Here is a 27,016-nt window from a genome sequence, read left to right on the forward strand (position 1 = left end):
GCGGTGAGGCAGCTGGTGATTGTATTTGTTGTCTGGGTATGCAGAGTGTATTTTTGCTTCTGTGTGTGTTGTTTTTTATTTGGTGAACTTTCTGATTAGAGGAAGGACAGGTCTGCCAGGCATCAAGGAAGAGCATCCTTTGGAGGATGACTCCCCGGTCTGCAAGGGGAGTGTACAGGCCCAGTAGCATGTGGAAATCCCGTTGCTCTCATTCAGGTGTCGCTAGGGAAACTCCCTTTTGCTTTTCATCTGTTCAGGCATCTCATGGTGTCTAGAGAAAACCCTCACTCCATAGATGAGTTTTCAATGGACCAAACCCTCCCATTTCCACCCCTTCCGCAAAGAGCTTTCCAGTTGTCTTGCTCTAGCTGAATGAGGAGCAAAATCAGTCTTTAAACCTCCCTTCCTCCAGCTAGGCTCTTCCTCCATAGGGCACCCTGTGCGAAGCGGGGAGCCATGTGAAGTGAGGGGAAAAATTTCCCTGTTGTGTGACAGGGAAAGTAGAGGGAAATAATGTGGAGATATGTAATGTGGTAGAGGCAATTAAAAAAAAAACAAAGATAGAAACTGTCAGCTGAAGATGTACAGTGTAGCAGAGCGTGAAGAGCTTAAGGACGTCTCTGAAAACCAGGCCAGTAAGTCCCAAATTGCTGTACAGCAGTAATATATCAGACATGCAGGTGAGAGTTTTCCTCTCAGATCAAAGCTTGTAAGAAATTAATGACTTGTTCCATAAAAATATATCCTTGTGCTTTAAAATCATGTTGTGCAGTGTACTGTACTAACAGCCAGTATCAACTGAACATGTATATGTTTGGAGATGTGTGTGTATGTGTGTATATATATATGTATATATATGTGTATATATATACGTATATTTCAATTCAGGGTATTCTGTATTTGGCACAGTGAGAATAATATATTAGTTACTTGCCAGGAACATAGAAATAGCCTGAACCTGTTCCACATCATGATCAGAAGTAGCAGAAAACCTTAGGACTATAATTCATCAGTAATCTAATGAAAAAGATCATCTAAAGTCCAAGCACAATATACAATACTTTGCCAGAACCAGTCTCAATACAGCTGATGCCCAAGGTTAGAGAGACAGGAAAAAAAGGTTTTCTGGCAGGGTAATGGGTATAAACTCCTTTCTGTGATTTAAGTTAAAGAGGACGGCCACCAATAAGTAGTTGGACAGAAGTATTTGGGTAATAAAATCCCAGCCCAGAGGAGCCGTACTGCAGAAGTTCTCCTAAAACAGTGCCCACAGGCTGCCCTGGTTGTGCCCCCCAGAGCCAAAGGGAGCTTGCAGAGGTCTCTGGAAGGTACATGGGCCCTTCCATGAGTGGTGCTAAAAGGCAGCCCATATGGTCCTGCCATCTCCTTTGCAGAGCCCCTTTGCTCCTCTGCAGAGCACATCAACCACTGGAGCATCTCCACTGTGGGAGCACCTTCTCCGTGGGAGCACCTCAGCGGTGGCTGCCTCCATGGGAGGCCACTGATAATGTGCGGAGATACCTCCTGTTCATTTTCCTGATGTGCTAGGCCACCAGAGTAGAAGTCCTTCTTCTCCTTATGCTCTTTTCCCTGTGCTAGCCTGACTAACCAGCTAGCCAGGTTACTACCCAGGTTACTATGTATTTTACCCAGTGGTTTATAGTTTGGCATTTTGAAGTCCAGACTCTTTCAATCCTGAGCTTCCTCCCCAAAACAAGACAGTGCTTGTCAACTTTTCTAGGAGCTGTTGTGGCCTCCCCACCTTAGCATTTGCACTTTCAATGGAGAAGAAGGTGCCCTCTGGGAAATGGTGCATTATAGCTGGGGCATTTTCAAGGTTAGGGTGGTGTTATTTGTCATGTGGGTCGGAAAGCTAGGGAGTGGTGGGTGATACAGAAGTGTGAATCATGCTTTCAGTTAGATTTATTATTTGATCATGGGGATGCTTAGTAGCCTAGGCAGTACTTGTTGCTTTGATGACACAACATCAAACTAATGGATTTTTTTTTCCTGTGTGTAAAGGGGAGGAATTAGCTCGGCTCTGCTCCTTTGTGACTGCTGAAGGCTTACAATACACAAGAGCATTCGTTTGCCACGTTGCAGTTAAGGGAAATTCTTGGGGCTCTTGCCTCCCTAGATAAAACTGGTATTTTCTATTTGGGTCACCGTCAGCCTTCCTGTATGAAAGGGAAGGAGTTATGCAGCTGTCGAACGGATTTCGCAGGCTTATTGGAAAGCTTGTGCCTGTGCAACGCATTAATTACGGCATGAAACAGAGCTTTTTCTTGTAGTGCTTCCACAGCGTGTCCACAGTCCCTGGAGGGCAGGTAGGGGTAACCTGTGCGGTGCTCGGATCCTGTTTCTGTGTGGTTAGGCTGCAGCTCCTCACCATGCTGAGCTTTTGTTTTGCGGCCTCCTGCCTTGGGGTGGGCCTGCACTCCTTCGGGGCCACCTCAGGGGTCTTTAGAGACCTGCTTCAGGGACTCCTTGGGGGCCACCTCAGGGTTGCAGGGACCCATTGGGGGCCTGCTTGAGGGACTGCTTGGGGGCTGCCTCAGGGGTCCTGGGGGACACCCTGTGGGACCTCTTGGGGGCTACCTCAGAGCTCCTGTGGGATTTGCTTTAAAGATTCTTTTGGGATCTGCCTCAGGGGCTCCTTGGGGGCCACCTGAGGGGTCTTTGGGGACCTGCCTCAGGGACCCTGTGAGGGCCACCTCAGGGATCCTTAGGTGCTACCTCAGGGTCCTTGGGAACCCTTAGGGGCCACCTGAACGGTTCTTGGGGACCGGCCTCAGGGAGCCCCTCGGGGCTGCCTCAGGGGTACTTTGGGGACCTGCGGCAGGGACCCTGTGGGGGCCACCTCATGGGCCCTTTGGGACCTGCTTCAGGGACTCCTTGGGGGCTGCCTCGGGGGTCCTGGGGCACAACCTGTGGGACCTCTTGGGGGCTACCTCAGGGGTGCTGTGGGCTCTGCTTTAGAGATTCCTTTGGGATCTGCCTCAGGGGCTCCTGGGGGGGCCGCCACCTCGGGGCTCTCTGGGGCCTGCTTCAGGGGCTCCTCGGGGGCCGCCCGGGGCGCGCCTGGGAGGCAGCGCCTCGGGGGCGGTTGGCGGGGCGGGGCGGGGCGGTCGGCGGGGGCGGGGCGCGCGGCGGCGGGCGCTGAGTCCGCCGCGCCGGCAGGGGGCGGCGCGAGGCGGAAGCGTGGCCGCGCTGCGCTGCGCCGCCGCCGCCGGCTGGTCGCCGCGCTCCGCCGCCGGGCGAGGGAAGGGCCGCCGCGCCGCAGCAGCAGCTCCGCGGGCGGGCGGGCGGGCGGGGGGAGGGGGCGAGCCGCGCCGCGCCGCCGGTCCGTGGGTCGGTGCGCGGGCGCGCCAGCGGCAGGCCCCGCCGCCGCGGAGGCGCCGGGCCGCGCTCCGCACCGAGGTACGAGGCGGGGGGCGCCGGGCGGGGCCGGGCCGGTAGCGCGCTCGCGGGGCCGGGGCGCGGGCGGCGGCGGGGCCGGGGCCGGGGCCGGGGCGGCGGCGCGGGGCGGCCCTGCCCCGCCGAGGGGCCGCCGCGGCCCGGCGCCCCTTTGTTCTCCGCGCTGCCGAGCCGAGGCGCGGGGAGGCCCCGGCTCCCCCGGCCGCCTAATCCCCGTTCCCGAGGCCTCTTCCTACAATTGTTCGCGTGCGGCGGCCTCGCAGGCCTCGGCGCGGCGAGAGCTGCGAGGGGGGTGTGCATAAGGTCTTCTCCGTTTTTTCTAAGCTTTTCCATTTTTCCCCGCCGCAGTCCTGGGAGATTCTGCTAGTATTGAAACTGGGAAGTGTTCCGCACTCCGTTTTCCGAGGGGTAACTTTCCTTAAATACTGAAAGTTGTGGTGGGTGGTCACATAGGTCCGGGCGATTTGTTTAAAACCTACACGGGACTGGTGTGATTTAATCTGCACGATGAGTCAAAGATTGAATTATGTGACCCAGGCCCCTTAGGTTCAGCAGTGCTCTCAAAAAATAGTTCAAATGTAGATCAAAAATGAAATTCATTAGTGTAAAATATTTTGAAGTTTTTTGTGGGGCATTCTAATGAGGCCTTGTCTTTTCCCATTAGCAGTTTAGTTTATCGTCAGGAAACACATTTTCCTTTTTAATGGTAGGAGCTCACAAAATCACATACTGTCAGAGGAAATTTAACGTCCTGAGCTGGTGTCTTGGTATCTGAACCTTCAAATAACAGGCTTTTGCTGCTTACAGTGTTGTGTACCTTTCATTAATACCTGCTGATGTAGCACATGCCTTTAAGCAGAGGAAAAAAGAAGGCCCAAGAGTTGGAGATGCATGGTGCCCATTTTGGTGTCAGAAGAACGGCCTGACGTTTTGTTTGGCTGCCCAATTTGGCTGCAAATTGATAGCTTACCTGATTTTTTAGGAGCAGCATGATAACCCACGGCACTTTGTGTTGGTAGGATTCTTGTCTGTTGTTGACTCCATATTATAAGAATATCATGTTTTGCAGTTAGTTTTGTGCTTGTGTTGGGATGTGAGAAACTCTTGAGTCAGCCAGGTAGTATATACTTGGCTTAAGTTTACTTGTATTTAAATTGTAATCTTGATGGTAGTCTGATGCTTGTCATTAAGGGTTTTTTAGACAGTAGTGGTCTTGCTATACAAGAAGGTTACGTCTGGTGGTGTTGAGAGCAAGCAGAATAAAGGTCTTCATAGTACACATTCACTTGAATGGACTAATGTGTTGATGATCTTTTTTTAAAGGCTAGTGCTGTTGATTTTTTAAAAAATTAATTACATTCTTTATATTGACTTAAAGTTCTGAAACTTTGACATGTTGCATGGGTATTTACCACGCAGTTACTGACAAAGATGTATTGTAGAACAGAATTATAAAATAGAATTCATGTTTATTTGGGATGTATGTATTTAGATAAATGAGACTAGATGAAAATGTCAGTTAAGTACTACTTCATGACACTATGTCTTTGAGAGATAATTGTGCTCTTGGTATTATCAAGCACAGACCAATGTGTATTCCCGGTGGGGTGTGATAATATTAAGAAAACTCCACCTCTTGGAATTCCTTGATTGCTTTTATGATTGCTTTTATGCGTTTATTCAGGAGGAAATAGCATCTAGTTTGCATTCTATCATGGAAGCTAATGCTTAAGTTTCTTATTAATTAACAGATGCTTGTCAAATGAGACTTTACTGCTGTGCTATATACTCTGCACTTTCTACCTTTTTGGTTAGTAACACTAGCATCCACAAAAAACCAAATATTTCAAGGAGTTATTATTTCCGGCCTTAATTTATGTGCAAGGTCTTCCTTGAAACTTTGGTAATCTCTGTGGTGCCCTTCTAAGCTTTAAGCATTTGGTAAAATGTAGTCTTTTTTTTTCTGCTGCAAAATGTAGTCTTTTTTTCTACTGTATGTGAAGTGTATGAATGACACACTAATAGTTGATGCTGCTTTGGGCCAGGTGGCAGGAAGGAGCCAAGATAAGGTCCCTTCTAGCGCTGCTTTCTCTAGTTCTGACGCCTTATAACACGGTCTAATTATAGGACTGACTATTGAAGTGTGATTACGTTTGTCTAATTGGATGGATCTTGGAGGACTTCTCTGCAGATTTTTCTAGCAAAAATAAGATTTGACTCATCTGCTCCTCCAAAAGTAGTAGTGTCGTAACAGGCTGCTTAAGCAGCTAGCTTAAGTGCATAATGTACAATGCAAAAAATACAAATTTCCAATGTTGTATTTCCTAGGCTATACAGCTGAAATCTTATAAATATAGTAGTTTTTGGTAAGAAAGTAGTGAGTTATGTGCATGTTTACTACTTGTTAGCTAAAAGTTGAAGCTAGATACTAGTTACATTAGATTATGACTTCTTAATTGTTCAGTGATCTTAAGTCATAGTGTTCATTTTAACTGTATATTTTTGTAACTATAGATAAGTCTCAAACAAGCTGGAAAAATTCTTACTTCTATCAGTTGCCAGGATTGCGCTGTTTTAGCAGGAGAACTTTAAAATGTTGCTTATGTTATCTGACTTAGGTGTCTAATAACGTGAAAGTTTGATAGTTCAGCCCCTTTTCTCTGTGCGCTCTTTCTATAGTTTCTGTGTTATGCTTTTATATGCTTGTTGCTCAGTAAGATGTGGAGGTTCGTGACTTAATGAAACTTCATGTCTTCAGTTATAAAGTGAAACTTTAAGCTGATACACTTTCCCTCAATGCAAACAGAAAAGTTAATTTAAAAGATGATGTTGTCTTGGGTTATTTTAACGGTCTTGATCTAGACTTTTCAATACATGCTTTGGTAGTACCTAAGGCTTAAACTGCTGTCATGTGAATTTGGTTGGTCTTTAACCTGAAGAAATCTGTATGCTTTCCTTATTCTACTTGATGATAAAATGACACATTCACTTGTTCCTACTTAAATACTCTGCATAAAGGATTGAATTCAGGATTGATCCAAACTGGTAGCAGCTATAATGTGCTGTGTTTACAAGAATAACTGTGGTCATTCCTCAGAAGCCATGATGGTCTGTTTTTTTGAGACAACATTAATTTAGAGAGTAATTTTCTTAGGTGTAAATAAACAGCTGCAGTTTGCTTTCTAACTCTCTTGTTTTGGAGTATTCTAGCTAATATCCTGTAGAGTCAGTAGGCACTATAAAAAGTTCTTGACTGTGGATTTTAAATATGCCAAAAGGAAGCATATTTTAATTCCATCTACAAGGGCATGAAATTATGGGGTCAAATTGCTGAATGCTGTAGCTGATCCTTCTGTTTATTGGAAGTTTTGCTACTTCTAAGAAAATACCCAGTACCTTTTTAAAAATATATTTGCTTTGTATTTTTTTTCTTCCATTGCCCATGCCTTCAAACACTTAGAGAATTCATCACTAAAAAGTTAAATATATTCATAAAGGCAGTTCAGAAATTGAGAAGTTATAGTTAGCACAGAACTGTATTGATATATCGATATGTTTTTCTAAGTTGAGAAATGTCTTTGGGTGAAGTTATTTAGGAGTGACTACTTTAAGTTATTTTAAAACAGTCTGATATACCTTTGAATGATCTACATACAAATTGCTACGTAAGTGAAAAATTGCTGTGTGCCGCTTCTGATTCTTACTCTATTGCGTGCTTTTATCAGTTTGCATTGATAACAAGTTCATTTCTGTTACTGAAAGAATGTAAGTAAAAATTTGACTACCCTCCCCCCCCCCCCCCGGTTTTGAAACATGACACTTAAAAATAGCTAGGATAGGACTTGACTACTAATGAAATTGGATTAATATGTCACCTTTTCAGGGAGTTGAATCTGTGTGATGCTGAGAAAAGTACTTATGTTCAGTCATTCATGTATGTGTAGTGCCTTACCTCTTTTGAAGTTACCTGTATTAAAACTAATGATCAAAAAATTAAGAGAAGCATTCCTAGAAATGGAGAGTACATAATCTTCTTCTGGCTGCTAGTGGAGTGCAAGCAGATAGCTAGCATCTGAAGAAATACCTTTCTGCAAAGTTCATGTGTATTTTTAAATTTACTTTTAGGTAAAGCTTTCTGGTTTATGAAAATGCAAAGAAAGTGTATTGAAGAGAAGGTTGTAGAAGGTGGACTTGGTCTGTATCTGGCCAGCTTTAATACTTTCCCGGGCAGAAGCAGGCTATGAGATTGATGCCACTTCCGCTAATGTTTTACTCTGTACTCCCCTGGCTAGCAGCTCACCTAGGAAGACATCCATGCGTGGATAGCTTTTTTCAAGTACTGCTTTGGAGCTAATCCAACTTCTAAAATTATGTGCTGAGAAATTTTTTTTAGAAAAGTCTGTTGACATTGAACAATTAGTCAAGTTTTGTACTGTGATGTAGATGCGTGTGCTGACGGTGCTTCAGAGCATCCTGCCCCAGTGGAATCTCTGAGCTCTTTCTCTAGGTAAGCAGTTTCAGGAGTTTTTGCTACAGTGGTACAAATGAGGTAAAAGTTATTTCTATCACTATGTATTACTTAGGTTATTTTGTGTAAAACAAGCACTTTCCTGTTTTGGCAGATCATGCTTTGTTCAAATATGTCAACAATTTTTATGTTGTTGCCTGTTATCTTGAGATGATTTGTAAAGTTAATCAGCATATAACATCTTGACTTTATGGAACGTATTCTAGAGAAGAAGTAGTGATAAAGGAAAAGTTTAAATCACAGAGAATTCAAATTTTAGAAAAGAAAATGCAAAGATTTTTATTCTACCTGAATGAGACAGATAGAGCCTTCACATAGGTGAGTGCTGAGAAGTCTCTCCCACATAGTTTATGAATGCTTTCTCCTTCTAACCTGTAACACCTGCTATTCAAGTCCTACGTTTCTTCTGAGCAGAGATTGTTAGTGATGGAGAAACTTCATGGGGGAATTTAGAGGTACCTTGTAGGAGGAAGGGTTGAGACAAACTTCTTGATGGAGGCTTTGTGCGTGCTCAATGTTATGTTAGAAAAATGTTGAGAAAGCAAAATTAATCTTTCAAAAATTAACACATAGCAGAACTTCAGTTTGCTTTGCCTACATTGCTTTACAGAAGCTCTGATTACATGATTGTTTACAGTTTTGTTTCTGTAGGAGCTTTTGTTCAGTCAGTGCACAAGAGGATGCTCCGCGATGAGCATCCTTTAAATGAATTTGTTTAATCTTGACGTAATATTTGATGGTCCTTATTGCACCTCATGCAGGTACTTTTCCTGAAGAAAAAGAATTCAGTTCTTTGTGGACTTGGTTCACAAATGCTAAAGGAAGTAATTTTACCAGTGATCTCCAGTCTGGTGGTTCTCCTCCTCCTGTTTTTTGTGTAATGAGTTTAAGCATAGAGAATTTCCTGTTAATTCGAATGCCTGACTTCACTACATATTGTGTAATAGGACACTCAGGAGCTTACGTTTTGAAAGCATTTTTTCCAGTAGCTTCCTCTCATGATGTGGGGTTCAGATGCCTAAAAATAGGTATCTAGTATGATTTTTAGATGCTCTCCAGCATCTTCCCCAGATAGGTAGAAGGCTTGTGATTTTCTGAAGTGGCGGTTGGAGAGCCGGTATGCTGTCCTAGGCCTCGGAAGTGGCATTAGTCATTTAGGCACCTGAATCACTGCTGTAGTTAGTTGTTAGTCTTGGAATCTCATTTGGGGCTCCCAGACGAAGATAAATACTTAGATAGTGGCCACATATTAGATCTTGGGCTATCTCTTGCTTAACGAGAAAGAAGAATCTGCAAGAGTTCTGCTGTCCTGGGCAGTACTTGAGGGTGTTGACTGAGAGCGCTGTTTTTGCCGTCTTCTACCTTGCTCGTTGTATGCTCTCTAATTTCAGAAACAAATAAGGAAAAGTTCATATGGAAAATACTTCTTTTTAGTAGCTTGGGATAGATCGTCTATGAAATGAATGATAGCTTCTCTTAGAAAAATATGGCGAAAGAGAACTAAAATAGTCAGGATAATTAGAAAACCTTAAGTCTGGAAATGCAGAGTGTTTGACTTGTGAGCCTTGCTACTTAAACATGGAAATTACAGCATGCACTCAAATATGGTCCGAAAGCAAACAAAAATGCTCTCCCTCCAGGACCTTATTGCCCCTGCAAGGTAGGCAGGAAAGCTGGCACCTTTCCATTCCAGCTCTCCAAGGGAGCGTCCCCCTGAGCTGCCAGTTCCCTGCAAGCTGAGTGATGACAGGTCGTGCTGGGCAGCTGAGTTGCTCCAGCCACCAGAGGAAGCCTGCTTTTTTCCATGGATTTTGCGGATGGTGATTGACAACAAAGGAATCTTCCTGATCCTAAGTTTTCTAAACAAATGCTTTTCTGGACCTGATTATTTAGATTTATAATCTCTAAGAAAAGCAGTCTGTTGACTCATCACTATTGACTAATGTATTTCCGTTTTACTTCTATAATTGACGTTGAGCAATATTTAAACTCTTAACTCTGTAATAGGGTGGAGCTGGAATAAACAACTGATAAACAGCTCCTTGCATCCATTCACAGAGCATTCTGTGTAGAGTTGTGGTGTAGCTGCACAGTCTGGCTGGTGTGGGTCTGCCTCTGTGTGTTATGTGAAGGGGTTAATGCCCCTGGGTCCAAGAAAGCCTCTTTATTTCAGGATTATGGAAAAATTTCTCCCCAAATCCCCAAAACGTCAGTACATTTGTGCACGATCATGCTATATCAGTGGAGTGACAAGCTTAAGAATGTATTGAGGTTTTCAATTCTGTGAACCAATTGCGTGGCAGTTTTCTTCATTCTTTTAACTTCGAAAGAATCCCAACTCCCCTAACTTTCTGACTTGTAGTTGTATTTACTTCTTTTTGCATATTCAGTTTTATCAAGCTTAAAGAGAAATGAATTCTGTTTAGTGAACTTTCATTCTTGTTTGGGAACTTAAAGGCACATATGTGTGTGTGCATATATGGCTACTATATATTTTTTAACTTTATATATAAGCGTGGATTTATAATGTAGCTTCAACAGAAGATGGATTATATTTTTCCTTTGAGACTGACCATGCAAGGCTTTTTGCTTCCCCTAGGAGTTGCACAGAATAAGCTATCAGTGTTGCTAGAGTGGAGCTGTTGGAAGGGACTCTCACAGGTAGTTCTGCTCTCTCTCCAGCGCTGGCGGTCGCTCCGAGGGTATTCATGCAGGTTGAGGACTTGATAGAAGCAAATCTAGGGAGTAACATCAAATCTGTGTTTCAGAGTTAGCTGCTCTTGAGCTTTTCAGTGAACAAGGGAAAGGATTGTTGGCCAGAAAGACTGAATCTTGAATCACTGCATGGGTTATTTTTAACTTTCAGAAACCCTTACAATGATGTAGAAGTCTTAGTAAATATAGCAGAAGTTTCTGTAACTCATTCCTTCTATTTATTATGGTACTTTATTATGATTATTAAGGTACTGTGGATTTATGTCTCTAAGATTTACACTAAAACTGAGAAAATCTGTCCTTTTATCAAGTCCCTAACAATAGATAATATAATTAATAATTTTAAAATGATTGTTTTTCTTATTAAATGAGAAAATTAAAAATTATATTTTTAGGAACTAAAAGGAGAACCTGGATAGTTTGAAATGTAATGAGCTATGATACCTTTCAGCTGAAGTTTATTTTAAATCTTGTTCAACTTAGTAGTGAAAGATTTTAGTTTAATAAATGTCTGGATTGTGTGAAATCTCCTGTTTTGCTTCTGTATCTTTTGACTTTTAAAAGTGCTATTTCAGATGTTTTGTATTTGTTGTTTTCAGAAATTTTAATAATACTATTACAAATTATCTTGCAGAATTTATAAGAAATTGTGCATTTTGATTGCAATGTTTTAGGATTATACTCTTAAACCAGTGCCTTAAAAGCATAACCTTATACAGTCCCTCTTAAATTTAGAATTTTCTTCTTACATTTAGGATTGTTATTGTCACTGAAAATATAATTCTCTACAACATTTTCTATATTGTAATTCTGATTGTTTTGTTGACTAGCCTCCATGATTACAGGTCATTTAGCATAGAAAAGATTTTTTTGAAACAATTTGAGCTCTTTTAATAACATCAGAGTTCACCAAGGCTATGAAATTTGATAGTTGTCAATTTTTAGAGGATTTCATTGTTTGGTTTAAGGACTAACTGAAGTCTCTAGATATGCAGAAAGCAATGATACTATACTGTTTTAAACTCTGCATGAGTCCTTTTTATAACCCTTTACTTAAACAATTGCTTTTAAGCTAGTGCATTTATTTGCTCTGAAAGGTTTTTTTCTTTTAAATAACCCTAAGAAGATGGGATTTACTGGCATAACTGAAATCACTAATAATATATGATGTGGGAGTATAAATATCAGCTAAAACACAACAATTTCCATATGACCTTGGTGTCAGTCCTTTAGAAGATCTGCTGTCCTTTTAGAGGAATGTTTTTCCAGTAGTTAGAAAAAAGCTGCGTAGTTACTTGTTGGGTAAACTTCTAGAGATAGTAAGTTTTATGATAGGGTTCAATTTCTTTTAGTAGTGTTACACAGTAACTGCATTAGAAGACTGAAGCTGAGAGCTCTTATTTTAGTGCTGTGGAACAATTTACTAGTTCCCCTTTCCAGTCTTAACTCTTAGCAGATCAGATAAAGGAACTCTGTCCCTCAAAGATGCTTCAGCTTTTTCCACCGTGTTCGTTGGTCTAATATTAGTTGCTTGTTACAAGCCTTACTTTACACCTACTGCCCTTGGACTGGTAGTTCCCAAACATTTTTGATTTGTAGACCTTTAGGTGTTTTTCAGAAGAGCTGCTGACTCCTATATAGAAAACTTTGACTATTTCCAGTACTCAGTTAGCTTTTGTGAACCCTCTGGACTGTTCCGCCTTGGAGAATCACATCCCCAATATTTACTTGAAAGCAGCTAGTAATCAGCTGGAAAGTTTTCCTTTTGCAGAGGTATCTTTCTGCTGCTCTATTTTCTACCCCTGTGCACACCAATTTTTAAATACAAAGATACTTTCTAAAACTAATAGACAACTTATCTTAGTTCTAGCCAGTGGGAACTGTAATGTGCTTTCTTTTGTGTGTTGATTGGCATAAAGCTGGATTTTTAAACATTTCTATGAGGGTCTCCTACCTGCTTATCCCAAGGCTTTTATTGTGTTTTATTTGTTACTCTGACATAGAGAGGTTCACTTCCAGTGATTGGCGGGGCAGCTACCAAGAAGGATAACCTGGTGTCCTCAAAAGAGAATACAACTGTGATGGAGGAAGCATAACATATAGATTTGAATACCTTATGGACCACCACAGACTTTTTCTTTTCTATTTCTATGTAATGTACAAGTAACTTTTCAGTAACTGAAACATTCAGGCAGTGGAAAGGGACTTTCAAGTGGGTTTTTGTGGAGTATCTGGCTTTTCAGTACACGTGTGCTGACATACCCTGTGTTTCTTATGTGTTTTTGCAGGCAACTTGCGAGTCATTGGAATGACTCTTACTGAGACTGATATGGCAAGAACCTGGATGCATTTTGTTGGGGACAGTCTGTATCTTTTTTCCTCTTGATTCCTGTGCTACATAACATTTCACAGCATGACATGGAGTCAGGGGTTAAGTTGGAGCTTCCTTCCGTCCACTCCAAAATATTTGCTGCAAAATAAAAATACGATGACATGATCTCAAAGTTCTGGCTCTCAGGAAATCTCTCCTGAAGGTTTATTCCCTAGGTAGTTCTCCTAACTCTGGTATGCATCATCTCTGCCCCTAAATATAACTTTCTGGGCTCTGTGATCTGCTTTGGCCCTAAAGGAATGCACCTTTCTTGGCAATTTAGGTGTGTTGTGGTTTATGTACCAGAAATTGAACTTTTAAGATGTTGACCAAATACTTGACCGGGTAATAGAGAAAAAGAGTATGGGAGCTGTCTGAGAGAGTTGGCTAAAGGACACTTCTTACAGGAGTTTTGGATATAAATACTTTCATGATGACAATATGTGGAATTTCTGTGTCACTGTGGCTAGATTCTTTCCTGGGAGAAAGGAGTGAACTGTCTTTAATGTTTTTTTTTCCTATTTTTTTTTTAAATCATGACATGCAGTTTGATCATCAGTTCAATAATGAGTCTGAGATTTAGTCAGAAAGGAAAATAATATAATCAATGTGCTTTCCTGAACTCATGACAGTTTTGTTTAGGCTAAATTTCAGCCTGGTACTTTCTGGAAGTTTTTATCTTAAACACAATGGTGTTTTGTTAGCAATACTCACACCTTTGGAAAATTAGATGTACATCTGAATATCATAGATGGGTTTTCACCTTTAAGGTAAATATTTTAAGGTGTTTTGATTTCTTGCTGTTGCAAGTGGCGTCATGTTCTTGATTTTCAGTATTTAGGGGAAAAAATAAGAGGTTTTTCCTGACTAACCTCTGGCTTTGCTGATCTCAGCACTGTTTTCCAATATGTCACACAGCCATTGGAACCCCATTTCTTTTGGTGTAGCACAGTGTCCTGGGGAAGGAGGGGGATAGGATAAGCTTATCTGAGGATAAGCAGGATAAAAGAGCCATATTAAAAAATGCATCTCCCATACCTAGTTTGAGAAAATTAGACACTGGTTTTATGGTGGTAGCTATGTTGGTTAGAAGTGTAAAGAAAAGAACATTCTTTTTATAAAGGTGCTTAACACCAGAAGAGTCCTAGTGCAGTTTCTGTTAGACTGGCCACAGTATTTTTTTTTTTTTTTTTCCTTTTTTAACTAACATAAGCTGTAGCTGCACTAGTAGGCTTTGCCAGCATAGCTGTGTCAGTTAAGCCTTTGTAGTGTAATCAAACCCTGTGTTTTAAGAGCCAGGAACCATGGCAAAAAAAGTAAAGGTTTGATGGAAAGCAAGACTGTCAAATGAATAATGATCTTAAAGGTCTGCTCAAATACTACCTGTATGGCTGCTCTTAGTGCTGGATAAGAGATAATTTAAGGAAAAAATTAAATGAACATTTTTTTTTGCCTCGACTGAATGAGGCTCTGATGAACTAGAAAGAAAGGATTCAAGTTAGTGGGTTCCTGACTGAGAACATGGGCTTATTTATTGATCATCATTTCCTGCTCTCCCTGTGACTCAGGACATAATTCCCTTAGATTTTTGATCAAGAATTCCCTTTCACAGAAGAGATGTGTCATCATTGAATAAAGTGCTGAGTTCTCTTGGTGTGTTTTCACCTAGCAAGAATCAGCTTGGATTGATGAAAGTTGATCTCAGAATAATTTACTTTTTAATCTTTGTGCCCTGTCTATAAGATTTTTCAGTGGAGTGGAAAATAGCAGAACTGAGGAGTCGTCCATGGCCTCAGACTTGCCTTCTCAGGAGCTTCCATCAATTGACTCAACATCTTTTTGCGGTGCGGCCTGCTGTGCACGTTGTGATTGGGTTTCTGCCCTAATTTTGTCAGCTAATGCACCAAAGTAAACCTAGGGACATTAAACTGTGCCTGACTGTGCGTTATCTCACCTAGTTTCTAAATGGCTCCTAGCAGCGAGATGACTTGTACAGCAGTCTGGCAGAAATAGTATTTAATTATGAACTCCCAAATTCATTATTTTGGAAGGGAAGCCTTAATAGACATAGCATGTTGAAGCAGAGACACGTGTAGTTTACTGTATTTTGCTTGTGACTGTGACCAGTAGTAATTGTTTAAGGAAAATGCGTCTTCCTCGTTCTTAGTTCAGTGGTTTTAGGATGTTTCTGATCTACACGTGATCATTGTTTAATAGCCCGCCAACTTCAGGCTTTCACTTTGTAGTTCCTAAACGTCATCTCGTTCCATTATAGGTTATGTTTATTAAAGATCCCTTTGTTCTTCGGATATATTATGTCAAGAGCTGTGATGTGGTGAACTTAGATAAACTTAGGTTGAGTGTTAGAAGTTTCTAGCAGGCCAAATGATTTGGTCTCCAAAGGAGGTAAAGGAAGCAGGGGAAAAATACTGGTGTTTTTTTGAATTATTATTATTATTAAAAGTAGTACTATCACAAAAACACAGTTCTTATTTAAGCTACATTTGGATAAATATTTTATCCATTTTGATTTTTTTTAATCTGACTTTGTGTTTTTAGTATGACTTTATTTAGTATAATTTTTGCATTTATTGGTAGCATATTCTCTATCGAAGGTAGCACCTTAGAGGATTGCACCTGCAGCAAGCACACGACCATTCTTGTAGTTTAACTGATCTCAACTTTACTTCAAAATAGAATCTCCAAAAAACACACATGCATTTGCTTACAATTCTCAATCTTCTTCCTTATGTAATTAATTCATATTTTAAAAAGTCTACTTTTCTTGTGCCTTTTGCATTGCCTTTCTGTCTTAAGATGTGGGGCTGATGCGGGGTTGGGGAAGTTTCTTATACTTCATCTGTACAGTGTCAGATGTTAAAACTTCGTATGATGGGAGCATGTTAACCGTAGACCGTATCACAGTTTGTGAAACGAAGAAGCAGTGAGACTGTGGTGTACTCTCTGCCTCCCCTTCTGCCGCTTCTCCCCTCACAGAATTAACCCTTAGATATGTATCCTAAAATCTGATACAATGGAAAACCTCTGGAAAGAAATGGGAATAATGTATGCAAAGGAATAGGAATAGTTAAAAAGAGGACTCTTTTGCTTTGTGTTTCTGCTTCCAGGGGTGAGTGTTGTGGTATGGACGTAGTTGCAGTGTTTTTTATCATGTATGAAATATTCTGGGCTTTGTGATGATGTGGTAAAGGCATCTGAGCCAACAGGAGGTTGCTGATAATGCCAGGTTGTGAGAAAATTGCTTGAACTTCAACCTGGCCAGAAGCAGACAAACTGCCTAATGGTATTTCCTGAAGATGGAAGCAAACTTTTTTTAAAGGCAGTGTGTTAGAGATATTAGGGTTTTTTTGTGGTGAAATTTGTGATTTTTTGTTTTCTTACATATTTACCAAGGATTGGGTGAGGCGTTTACATGCCTCTCTGTATACTATATTGCAATATAGTGCTAAGGTCTGTGAAAATGAAATGAATGGGTGGGGTAATTCTAAACTGCACACCAGGGAAAGAAGCTGAATCATAAGATTTCCTTCAATATGGAGAAAGAACTAGGATTTCAGATACTAAGGGTTATTAAAAGGCTTTTCGCACTTACGCTGTATCTGTGAAGCCCTTAAATGAAGTATTCTTATTTAAAAAAAACATTTTTTACTTAAGTTTCTGCAAAAGTTCTGTGTGTTCAATTGCAATGAATAAAACAACGTACAAGTCACGAAGTATAATGTATGTCCTTTTAGGAAGCTGTAGTGAGTTAGCAGAGCCCAGTGGCAGTCATTGCTGTCTTCTTCCTCCAGCATGATGCAGAAGTCTACTGGAAAAGTAGGCTCTCAAAGAGGAAGAAGCATCAGTAAAGTAATTGAATGGCATGAGAGAAGTCTGGTTAATGGAAGGAATCAGCTGGCATTTGGTGCTGAAGAAGCCAGCAGGGCTGTGAACTGCTGGGGACTTTAATATGTTAAGAGAGTTTCAGAAAGTGAGAAGCTATCTTGTATGATGTTATTTTGATTTATATACTGATTTATTTTTGAGTTTTCCATCTTTTCTGAGTCCATTAAGTCCATCTTTTCTGTTCTCTTACTATACTCTATGTTATAATAGAGCAGATTTCTTTATGATTTATCTCTGAAGTAAGATACCATCCTTAGATGGAAAGGGGATTTTTTTTTCCTTTTCCTCTTTAAATCGATCACATTGCAAATAATTCTGTGATGCAGAGTAGAGTTGTGAAACTGTTTTTGAATCTAATTGAAGCTTCTGTATGCTACAGACCTCATAGAATAAGTTAATAGTGAGTTTCAAGGAAGATGTTAGTATTTAATGATGAATAGGATGCGTCAGGTATAAGGTGAAAAGTGCCAGTTTAGTAATAATAAAAAACCCTATATGCATAAATTATATTCTTTACAACCGATCTAAACAGATCTTGTTAGTCATTGCTTGTTTCATACATTTAGTATGTCTCAAGTCATACTTGTCGTATGTGCAGCAGCTGATGGACTGCTACCTGCAGTTCTTCTATTCATGTTGTAAATTCGTCTGGAAAAACGTGCTGAACAAAGATGCAAAAGTATTTTGGAGCTAGCAAAAATGCCTTAGAGATGTAGTACATGTCTAAATTTTGCCAGCTGTCATTGATGGTAGTTATTGTTTACTACTGTAGCCATTCTGTTAATGGCGTATTTTTGCAGGTAAAGGCATGTTTACACTATATGGTTTATGCTGGAATGGATTGAGGTGTGGATTATGCTCTTTATCTGTCCCATTTCCTGTTTGATGGAGAGATTTTCTGTTTGAGGTTGTATTGATAAATTCTGCCATTTAAACATGTATTTTGATGAGAAACTAAGATGTTCCAGTCTGTTTAGCTGATCAAAAAGTAAAAAACTTATTATGTTACAATATGCTAATTCTAGAAATTTTTTTTCATTTAACGGAAAACTACGTATCTGGAGACAGGGGACTGGAAGCCATAGCAGACAACGGCTTGTAGTAGGCAAGAAAAATGTGGCTCAGGGTTCTTTTTTTCGTTATGGTTGTGAGTACCCGCTTTAAATAAACTAGCTAAGGAGCCAATGAGTGCTGCCTTTGGTCAGCTCCTTCTGCCGTCGGAGGTGGTATGCCTTTCGAGGAGGCCTGCTCGAACCGGGGGTTTTCAGTGATTAGTCGACAGCAGTATTTCAGATTCTTCTGAATGGTACCTGGTGCTGCCTTGTCCGTGCCAGCTGCTGCGTGGCTTGTGCAGGGAAGGGCAGCTCTGCCCTGTCAGCAGTGATACTTAAAGAAGGCACATTAGTAACTTTGTTATGGCTAAATACTAAGGTGACTGATCAAATTTCTATAATCTGTTGTACAGGAAGGTAAAATAGCTAATTTGATATCCATTTCTGTTTTTGAAACACTTGATTTTTCTCTTTCTTTCTTTTTTTTTTTTTTTTTTTTTCCAGCAAGTAAGGTAGCTTGCATAAAAGATGGTCCTTTGCTCAAAGGCTGCGAGTCTTCTGCTAATGTGGATGTTTGAGAGGGAAGCAGTGCTTCTCAAAAATGTGTAATTTCTCGATCTATTACTGTTGTTACCATCCTTACCAGCCTTCACCGTAGTTACTTCTAACTGAACTAAGTCTCTTGTGACAGTAACAACTGATGAGAATTGATTTACGTTGTTACCGTTTTTAATAACATCGAATGATCTGTGTCAGTGTAACATACCTGAAGCAAAAGGGTCCGATGGGTCCGCTTTGCAGCGCAGGGATACCTTATTTTTATCCTGTTAGTACAAATATATGACTGTTCAGAAAGATGCAGCCCGTTTGGCCAGCGGCAGACTGGCCTCGCGCGGTGGTTTCACAACGTGAGTCGGCAGCGGCGCCCGGGCTGCACCCTCGTGCTAGCTGGGGCTCGCACCCAGCAGGGCCTCCCGTTGGTTCCGCTTAAGCACCTTTCCGAAATCGTTTTTATTCCTCATTTGTTTTCGCTGGGCTCGTTTTCTGTCATTCTAGCGAGCTGAATCAGCTGAGTGGGCGTTCAGACCTACCCCCGCCTGCTGCGAACACCCGCTGCAGAGCGGCTGTGCGGGAGCCGCGGCTCGGCCCAGTGAACCTGTGCCCTCGGGTGAGGCTCTGAGATCGAGGAGCTGATTAAGCAGCTGCTCGCTGGTAAAAGGGACCGATTCTCCTCCTTCCCTGTACTTCTGGTTGCTTACTTTCCTTGTGCGTGTGACTTTTCCAATAGCTTAGCGAGCCGCCCGGGCTCGCGAGCGGGTCAGCTGCACTGACGTAGAGGCACCGGCGGACGCCTGGCAGCGGCAACCTCCGTCTCTTTTGGCAGCAGCAGCCTCCTACATTGGCCCGTTCGTCTCTGGTGACCTCACTGTTAATTGCTTGACCTTATTAATATTATGTTTGATATTTTTGTTTGATCTGTGGTAGTTTTCTTCTTAAGTACACACTAACAGGATGTTTTCTGTGCAATTTTACCGGGCCTGAAGTCTTTTAATATGTGCGGTTGTAGCCAGAAAGCTGCTAAAGGGTTTTTGTCCCCTCTCTTTGCTCATTGGCAACTTCCTAAAAGCGTTCACCCTAAAGTCCATGTGTGTAAACAAGTCAACGAGATCTGGCTGAAGGCTTAATACGGTGTTGTTTCTTTCAGGTGAAGCGAAAGCAAGACTATCATGTTATATGGTGAGGTCTCTGGTAGAAGAGGAAGTTGAGTTTATTGTACCTGGTTGTTTCCCAAAATTGGGATTTTTTTTTTTTTTACGCTATTTAGTTAGCATTTTGGAGGTGGATAAAACAAACATTTGCTCTCCTGAGGAGGAATGATGAGAATATTTGTTTGATATTTTGTGAATTCTGCTTCTGTGGGAGAAAATGAAGACTGCTGCAGCTCTTCTACCTCGCAGTAGCCAGTTGTATCTGACAAGCAGAAAGGCTGAGTTTGCGTTGTTTCTTTGCTTGCAGAGCTAGTGTTCCTTTCCCTTCGTTACAGCTTTAAAAGACTGCACCACTGAGGCTGCAGTGTCTGCAATTCATTTGTCTGTGGATTACATTGTTGCATAAACGAGGATTACCAAACTATTTCTTGTACCAGTATTTTTCTTGTTAATAGTCATGTAGGAATCTTATTTACAATATGGTTTATTTTTTTTTTTAAAAAAAAACTTCCACTGTTAAGTAATCAATTTTTTCACTGGAACACTTTGATTTCTACTATTGTAGAGGTAGCACATTTTCTTACTCTTCAGATAATAAGAAGATTACGGTTAAAAGGGAATGTACTTTAGGCTAGTGAATCAGTTCTTTAGAGAATTGAAATTGATTAAAAGAGAGGGAATTGTGTGTCATACTCCTGCATTTGTTCTTAGAACAAGTTTTTTGGAATAGGGCTGTCCTTAGAGAAATACTTTCAAGCATTATCTGATTAGTTAAAAAAAGCAGTGTTGTATATGAAACACATATTAGTTTTAAATAGGATATTAATTGATTTTGTGGTCCGTGCATTCAAAAATAAAAAGCCTTATAAATAAAGCAAACTGTGTGGATACATGCTGCACTGGCGTAGTTGGAAACTATATACTATCTGAAACAGTGGGACTACTACAGCACAAAGTCCAAATGTCCCAATGTGACTGTGTGTCAGCTGTGCTTAAAACTCTGGATATCTGGCTGTGCGCCGTGGTTTTGTTTCACAGTCCAATTAGATTTATAAAGTCATTTCAGATTCTAGATTTGGCTACAACGCCAATACTTTGTGGCCCTTGCGTTTTGTTAGGTTTGGCCTGCTTGAGTATTGGTAAAGTAAAATGCACGCCATAGGTAAGCCAGAGTTCTGGTGTAATGTTGTTATAGCCTCTCATTAGAAATGAATAAAAGTAATGAGATTTCTAGGAACGTAAGATAAAACAAAGAAGCCCAGCAGAGCACGGAGCCATCTGTGTAATTGCTGTAGTTTAACTCTTGGAAGATCCTGGAGTCACTTTTTAAAGCCACAGTCAACATTTTATAAGGAATTTATAAGGAACCAGGTGCTACTGGTATGAAACAATTGTCACTTGACACGATGTAAGGTCTGCTTTTTAAATATCTACAGAAAGTGTCATTTGATGTTGTTTCCTTCTTTTTCCTTTGCAGATGTGCGTCGCTGCGTTCTTTCCGATCGCGCACAGATGTTGGCTTTGTCTATTGTGTGCAGATTGCTTGTTGATGTAGTTGGAGTAGGCTAGGAAAGGAACAGTTTGTGTGTGTTCTCAGAGCTGCATTAAGTACATTGCTGAGAGACAGGATTGTCCCCCTGCTTTTTTTGATCTAATGTGACACGAGATCCTCAGTAATACGATTTTGCTTCAGGGTTGGTAGGCTCTTCAGACTTGAGGCCTCAAGAGAGGTTCCCGACAGTGCTGCTGCTTTCCGTCCAGTCATACAGTTGAAATAGCAGAAATACTACGTTTGTTCAGTTTTACACAGTGCGTAGAACGCCATGAATCACAGTGTTGCCTTTAATCGTCACGGGCATGGATTTCCTTCTTTACTGTAGTTGGCAGTTCTTACCTGATTTTGTAAACTGCTTACGAGAAATTCCTGGTATTTCCTAACTGGTAAAGATGTTCACTATAGGCATACATTAATGAAGTGCTATTAATGTATTATTTTCCAATAGATATATAGTAGTGCATGCAATAAAACTTACATGATTTGTGTATACATAATATATACTGTGTGTATGTATGTCTATATGACTTAGGTAGAATCTGGAAAACTTCCTGAATAAGTCAAAGTGGTAGGCTATTTTTAATTTTGAAGAAGAAATTGAGGAAAACCTAGGGAATTGAGGGAAACCTAGTTTTGCAAACTCTGACATCGAGCCCACCTTAAGAACAATTGTTTGCCATAGTTTTGTGTTTATATATGTTATAGATGTTATCCGTGTAGTCTTTTGGTTTAGAAGTAATACGGTTAAGACCCCAAAAATGCATGCAGAGAGATTTTCTTGTTGTTTATGATGTTCCGTGTGTAAATTGTTGTAATTTCTTAATTTTGTGATTCCGTATAATGTATTTATTCTAAGAACTGTTCTGATTCCAGAACTGGATTTTGTTCTGTTTTAACATGCAATCCAAGCAATTAAGACCAGTAGCTTTTTGAGCAAATCTGCTTTGTTGCATGTGCTTAGCCGTCTTTCAGAATGAATTGCTTGAGTAGTTGTTAAACACTATTATTATCAGTGATCCTAGGCAAGCCTGAAAGAATCCAGCTTGGTTTTCAGGGCTCATCTTAATTTCATAGGGATGATAATCAAAGTGAGAGATAAAGGGAACACTTCAAATGTCGCTGTGATGCTAAAGATATGCCATCAGTGTTTTGGGGAAATTGTACTTATTTTCCCATCTGCCTCTTGCAGGTCAAAACTTTCTGTGTGAAAATACCATAACTTTCCTTAAACATTATTTTAAATGGCATTGAATTTTCATCAAGTAAGGGTTGCGCTTTTCTTAAAGGCAGGTTTACATCCCACTCGCATGTGACAAAGTTGAGGTGTGAGATTCCTTTAACTGAGGAATGACCAGTGGTCAGTGCTTTTATCTCATTTTAGTGCTGATTATGAAAGAGATACTAATACAACTAGATGGTTATCGTATTACAAAACAGAACCACAGAAGTACCAGTATGATCCGTTAAAGAATGAAAATAGCTGGTGAAGGGTCTTGTTGCTTCTTTAATGCTGATATCTTTCCTTTTAAAAGTAAGCTGATTAAAAACTACCTGCTTTACACTTTTCATCAGCTGTGGTAGGTCAATTTTAGATATGAAAAAATGGTTGTGATCTCTGTATTTGGTTACCTGAAATATGTATTTAGGAGAATTTTCTTGGCTAAAGATCCTGGTTGCTTCTGTTCTTCATCTTCACACTGTTGTCCTTGGACCAGCCTGACTTGTTTGTGTTAAAAATCAATACAAAAATCGTATCAAATTGATACTTCTGGTTCTTTTGTAGTACGCTTGGAAAAGATCAGGTTTAGCATTTTGAAACTGCTAGTGAGTGAGTGAGTCAATATTTTAATCGTGGAGCAAAGTGCTCGGTATTAGATATGAACCTTTAACATATACTGTGGGTTTTTGGGGGGGGCAGGGAGGGGGAGGAATTGGCTACCAACCTTACTGACACTGTATGAAAGCAGCAAATAACTCACTTTGAGGGTAACATCCCTTCTTTGTAGTGACAGTGTAATCTCTGTTCTGTCAGCTTCAGCTGTCTTTTGTGTCCAGCAGAATTAGCGCTGTCAGCATTTTCGATGCAGGATTTCCTGTTCTCTTCTATATAGACTAGAGTTCTAGAAGTATGTTTTATGGTGGTCACTTACAACAAGTTTGTGTTATTGTTTAAATAGGGATGTACATATTTAGTAGTGAAAACCTTTGTGTACTCATTCTTGTTAATAAAATATTTTTTCCTACATCAAAATAAATGCACATATATATGTGCATTTATGTATATTTAAATATACAAAGGAATTTGTATTTGGCTTGAAGAGCCAAACATTTTAGAAAAGAAAAATGCTCCCATAAGACCAGATTTATCTTTTTGAAAAAAGATACATCTGTGATTTTTAATGTCTCTAGGTGCTTTATTTACATCCTCTTTTTTCATAACAAAATTTATTCCCCCATAAAATGAGTGGGGGGGCTTTCAGAGGAAGTTATATTTCAGTACTAAGCTATGGTAGTATTGACACAAAAAAACCAGAATGTAAGAAGTGTTTTGGTGTAGGAATAGATTGCTGTCTGGAGGCTCATCGGCATCATTCTCTTAGCTCTTGCACTAAGGGGAAGACTTTGCTGCCTCCTTTACACTTATTGTAGAATGAATACAGGTAAAAGCCTGTGTCTGAACAATCACTGAAGATCAACTGAGATGTACGGACTTGTATACCAAAGACTGAATATAAGAAAGTATTTTGCTTGCTAGCGTAAATTTGAATATTTCATCCACGTTGGTCTTGCCTGCATGTTGTTTATACAGTACTATGGCTCTGGGTATTATTAATATACTTTTTCATTGATTGCTGTGAAACAGGATGATGACCTTAATGTGAGTCCTTAAACTCTATATTTTGTATTTTATAAGAATCAGAAACACAGATAGCTTTTAATTTTGTGATGATAATTTCTAGTTTAACTTTCAAGGGTGGCTATTCTTTTTATGAATGCCTTTGCTGCATTCTCTTGATCTTCATGTACATTACTATGCTGGTATTATGCTATTATTTTTGACGTGCTCTTTTTTTTTTTTTTTTTCCCTCCTCCTTTTCTAGGTGAAGCAGGAGGTGTAGAAGGAAGACCTGTTGCTCGCAATCATGCCATTCCCCTTCGGCAAGTCCCACAAGTCTCCTGCAGACATAGTGAAGAACCTGAAGGAAAGTATGGCAGTTCTAGAAAAGCAAGATATCTCTGACAAAAAGGCAGAAAAGGTACAGCTGGGACTTAGCAGTGGCTAAAGAATAATGGAAATTTTTTAAAAATTATGAAGATTATAACTATTTGAACTAATTAGGAATTATTTATACTTTCTACACTATTATAAAGGATATGTTTTAAGTACCTTACAACTGGTGTGTTTCAAATTAGTAGATTTTGTATTTTTGTACCACTGGCAGCTGATATGATACTTAAAATAATTTGTTTTGGAACTTTACACTCTTTAGTGACCAGCTCATAGCCATACAACTTTCCGGTATTTGTGTCCATTGTAGTGATTTTACTATTCTACAGTTGTTCTGTCTTTGCTAGTCCATGTGAATGTTCACAGAGCAGAGCGGCTGTGTTGTTACTGAAACCGAATAACTTTGTGTTTCTGTGGGTATCAATAGAGGATATACTTGCACCCTCTCTTGCCTTTTGTTCAACCTGCAGGAAGGTGTGATGAGAAGTTCCTGCGCTACTGCAGTTTCCTTTAGATAAGGTGATTTGCTGCTTCAGGTCCTGTTTTTCAGGATCGGCATCTTGTGTCAGTCATTTGCTTCTCTGGTAAATTTGATAGCTTCGCTGAAAATTACCTTAAGGTTCAGCCTATGCACAGATGCATCCCACCTGCTGACTAGTATGGAGGGGTATTTACTGTTTAGATTACGTCTTTCCTGATCAGATCAGCACCACAGCATAGAGGGCAATACTGAAAAGAAAAAAAAAACACAACAAATACCCAGAAAACTTTCTTGAAAACCAAGAAAAATAGCTTTTGAAGTAGGCTGTGATGTCCTCCTCAGATTCTCTCCCAGTACTGTTTAACTGTTTTGGCATTCATATAGGGTCTGATAGTGAACAGTAAAAATGTAGGTATAGGTGCTTTCCAAAGAAGTTGTGTCATCTTCTTTCTTTAAATTTCTGCTTTGGTTTTACTGTTGTGAAACCACTGTCCTTTTCAGGCTGTAGTCCTTTCTCCCTTAATACCAAACTCTTCATCTAGAGCTCTCTTCCACTCATCTGAAACAAAAGCCAAGTGCAGGAGTTAGTTATGATCTTTTCCAAGTATAGCATTACCAGCCTGTCTGTATCCATTTTCATCCAAATTTGGCCCTGTTGCATTAAAGGCAGGGAGAGCTGTATCCTGATTGATTGTCATCTTTATCGTTGTCCTCTTTAGGATCAGCATCTCCTGCCTACCTGCCAGGATGTGGCGTGTTCGAGGTCTTTCACAGCAAACTGTAGTATCTTTCCCTGATACTTTTTCTGTCTTGCCAAAACAGATATTATTCAGACCTATGCAATGTGTACACTTTTGTCTCATCCTATTCTGTTTCCTGGGTCATCACAGAGCGCTAGCACAAAGCTAAGAGTACTTTCGTTTGCTGCTGCTCTTCTTCTTTCTCTGTTAAAGGCATCTGTCAGGAGAGGAGACATAGTCTGAGATGAGACATAGCGCTGCCTCCTTCACCTCAACCTTGTTGTTAGTTTCTGGAGATGTGGTTCAGCCTTGAAATCTGTGCTCTTTTGTGTCATCTTTTTTTTTTTTTTTTTTCTTACATCTCTATATTAGGGAATAGGCCAGCTTCATTCCATTGTGCATAGCTGTTCAGTATCATGTGCCTATGTCTTGATGCTGTAGCTGAAAGCTATTGTGTATAATTTGTTTCCTGGTGGCCTTTAATCCCTTATCTCCATTTATGTGAGGCCGCTTTGACAACAGACTGTATTCATGAAGCCTGTAGAGCTGTTTCTCCTGTGTCAGGTAGGAAGCAATACATTCTGCTTGGAAGAGAAAAGAAAGCAATCCATCTTCACTGTAGTAGGTTAAATGCGAGGAGAGTTAAATATGGACTTTTGCAAGACTGAGCTGAGTATGGTAGTGCTGGCCACTGTAATCTTGGTTATTCACAAAGGAGCCCTGCTGATGAATCTGGATGCTCCAGATGTCTGTCCCTAAATCTCAATAGAGAGTTATTTCAGGAATTACTTGTTTCATTGGCAAGCTAAGATCTCCATCAAGGTGACCGTGCTGGTAGCAGTTTATCTTGGGTTCTCTGAGTGCTTACTGGTTTGATAAAGTTTGATAAAAATCTTACAGAGCAATCATCATGTGTTTGAGGGTCCACCTCTGACTGAACACCTTGAATTCATGGTCTGTTCCTGTCCAGTCAATAGAAATCATTGGAGTAACTTTGAGATAACTGATTGAGTAACTTCGAGTCTAAGTAATTGGACTTTGAGATGGCAAGAGTCTGAGCAATATCCATTATTAAAAAACGGAAAATCTCTGCATACCCGTGTCTTAATATATAAGCATCTGTTTCTCTCTTTCACTGCCTCTTTTTATTATTCTGATCCTTTCTGCAATGTAACTTTCCAGCTCAGTTGGAAAAGCATTCTCTGTTACTGAAAAGATCAGTTCTATGGCTGACAGTTGAACAGAAATAGAACTCCCTGCACATAAAGCACAAATGCAACTCCTTAAGAAAAGGGAAAAAGGAGAAAAAATTT

At 40.3% G+C, this 27,016-nt stretch overlaps 1 protein-coding gene across 2 annotated transcripts in view; it reads left to right on the forward strand.

Annotated features, from left to right (window-relative positions):
- Nucleotides 1–3,334: 3,334 nt before the first annotated feature.
- CAB39 (calcium binding protein 39) overlaps nt 3,335–27,016 on the forward strand; it is a 42,244-nt gene continuing 18,562 nt past the window's right edge. Inside the window, exons 1-2 of one of the 2 annotated variants that reach the window (XM_062583099.1) lie at nt 3,335–3,420; nt 24,355–24,510. In XM_062583099.1, the coding sequence (XP_062439083.1) occupies nt 24,397–24,510 (114 nt within the window). In that variant the 5' untranslated portion in view covers nt 3,335–3,420; nt 24,355–24,396. Of the gene's footprint in view, nt 3,421–3,806; nt 3,826–24,354; nt 24,511–27,016 lie in introns of those variants that run through there. The other variant, XM_062583098.1, reaches the window with a different exon arrangement.

Source organism: Rhea pennata, chromosome 9, assembly GCF_028389875.1.
Source record: "Rhea pennata isolate bPtePen1 chromosome 9, bPtePen1.pri, whole genome shotgun sequence".
Classification (NCBI taxonomy): domain Eukaryota; kingdom Metazoa; phylum Chordata; class Aves; order Rheiformes; family Rheidae; genus Rhea; species Rhea pennata.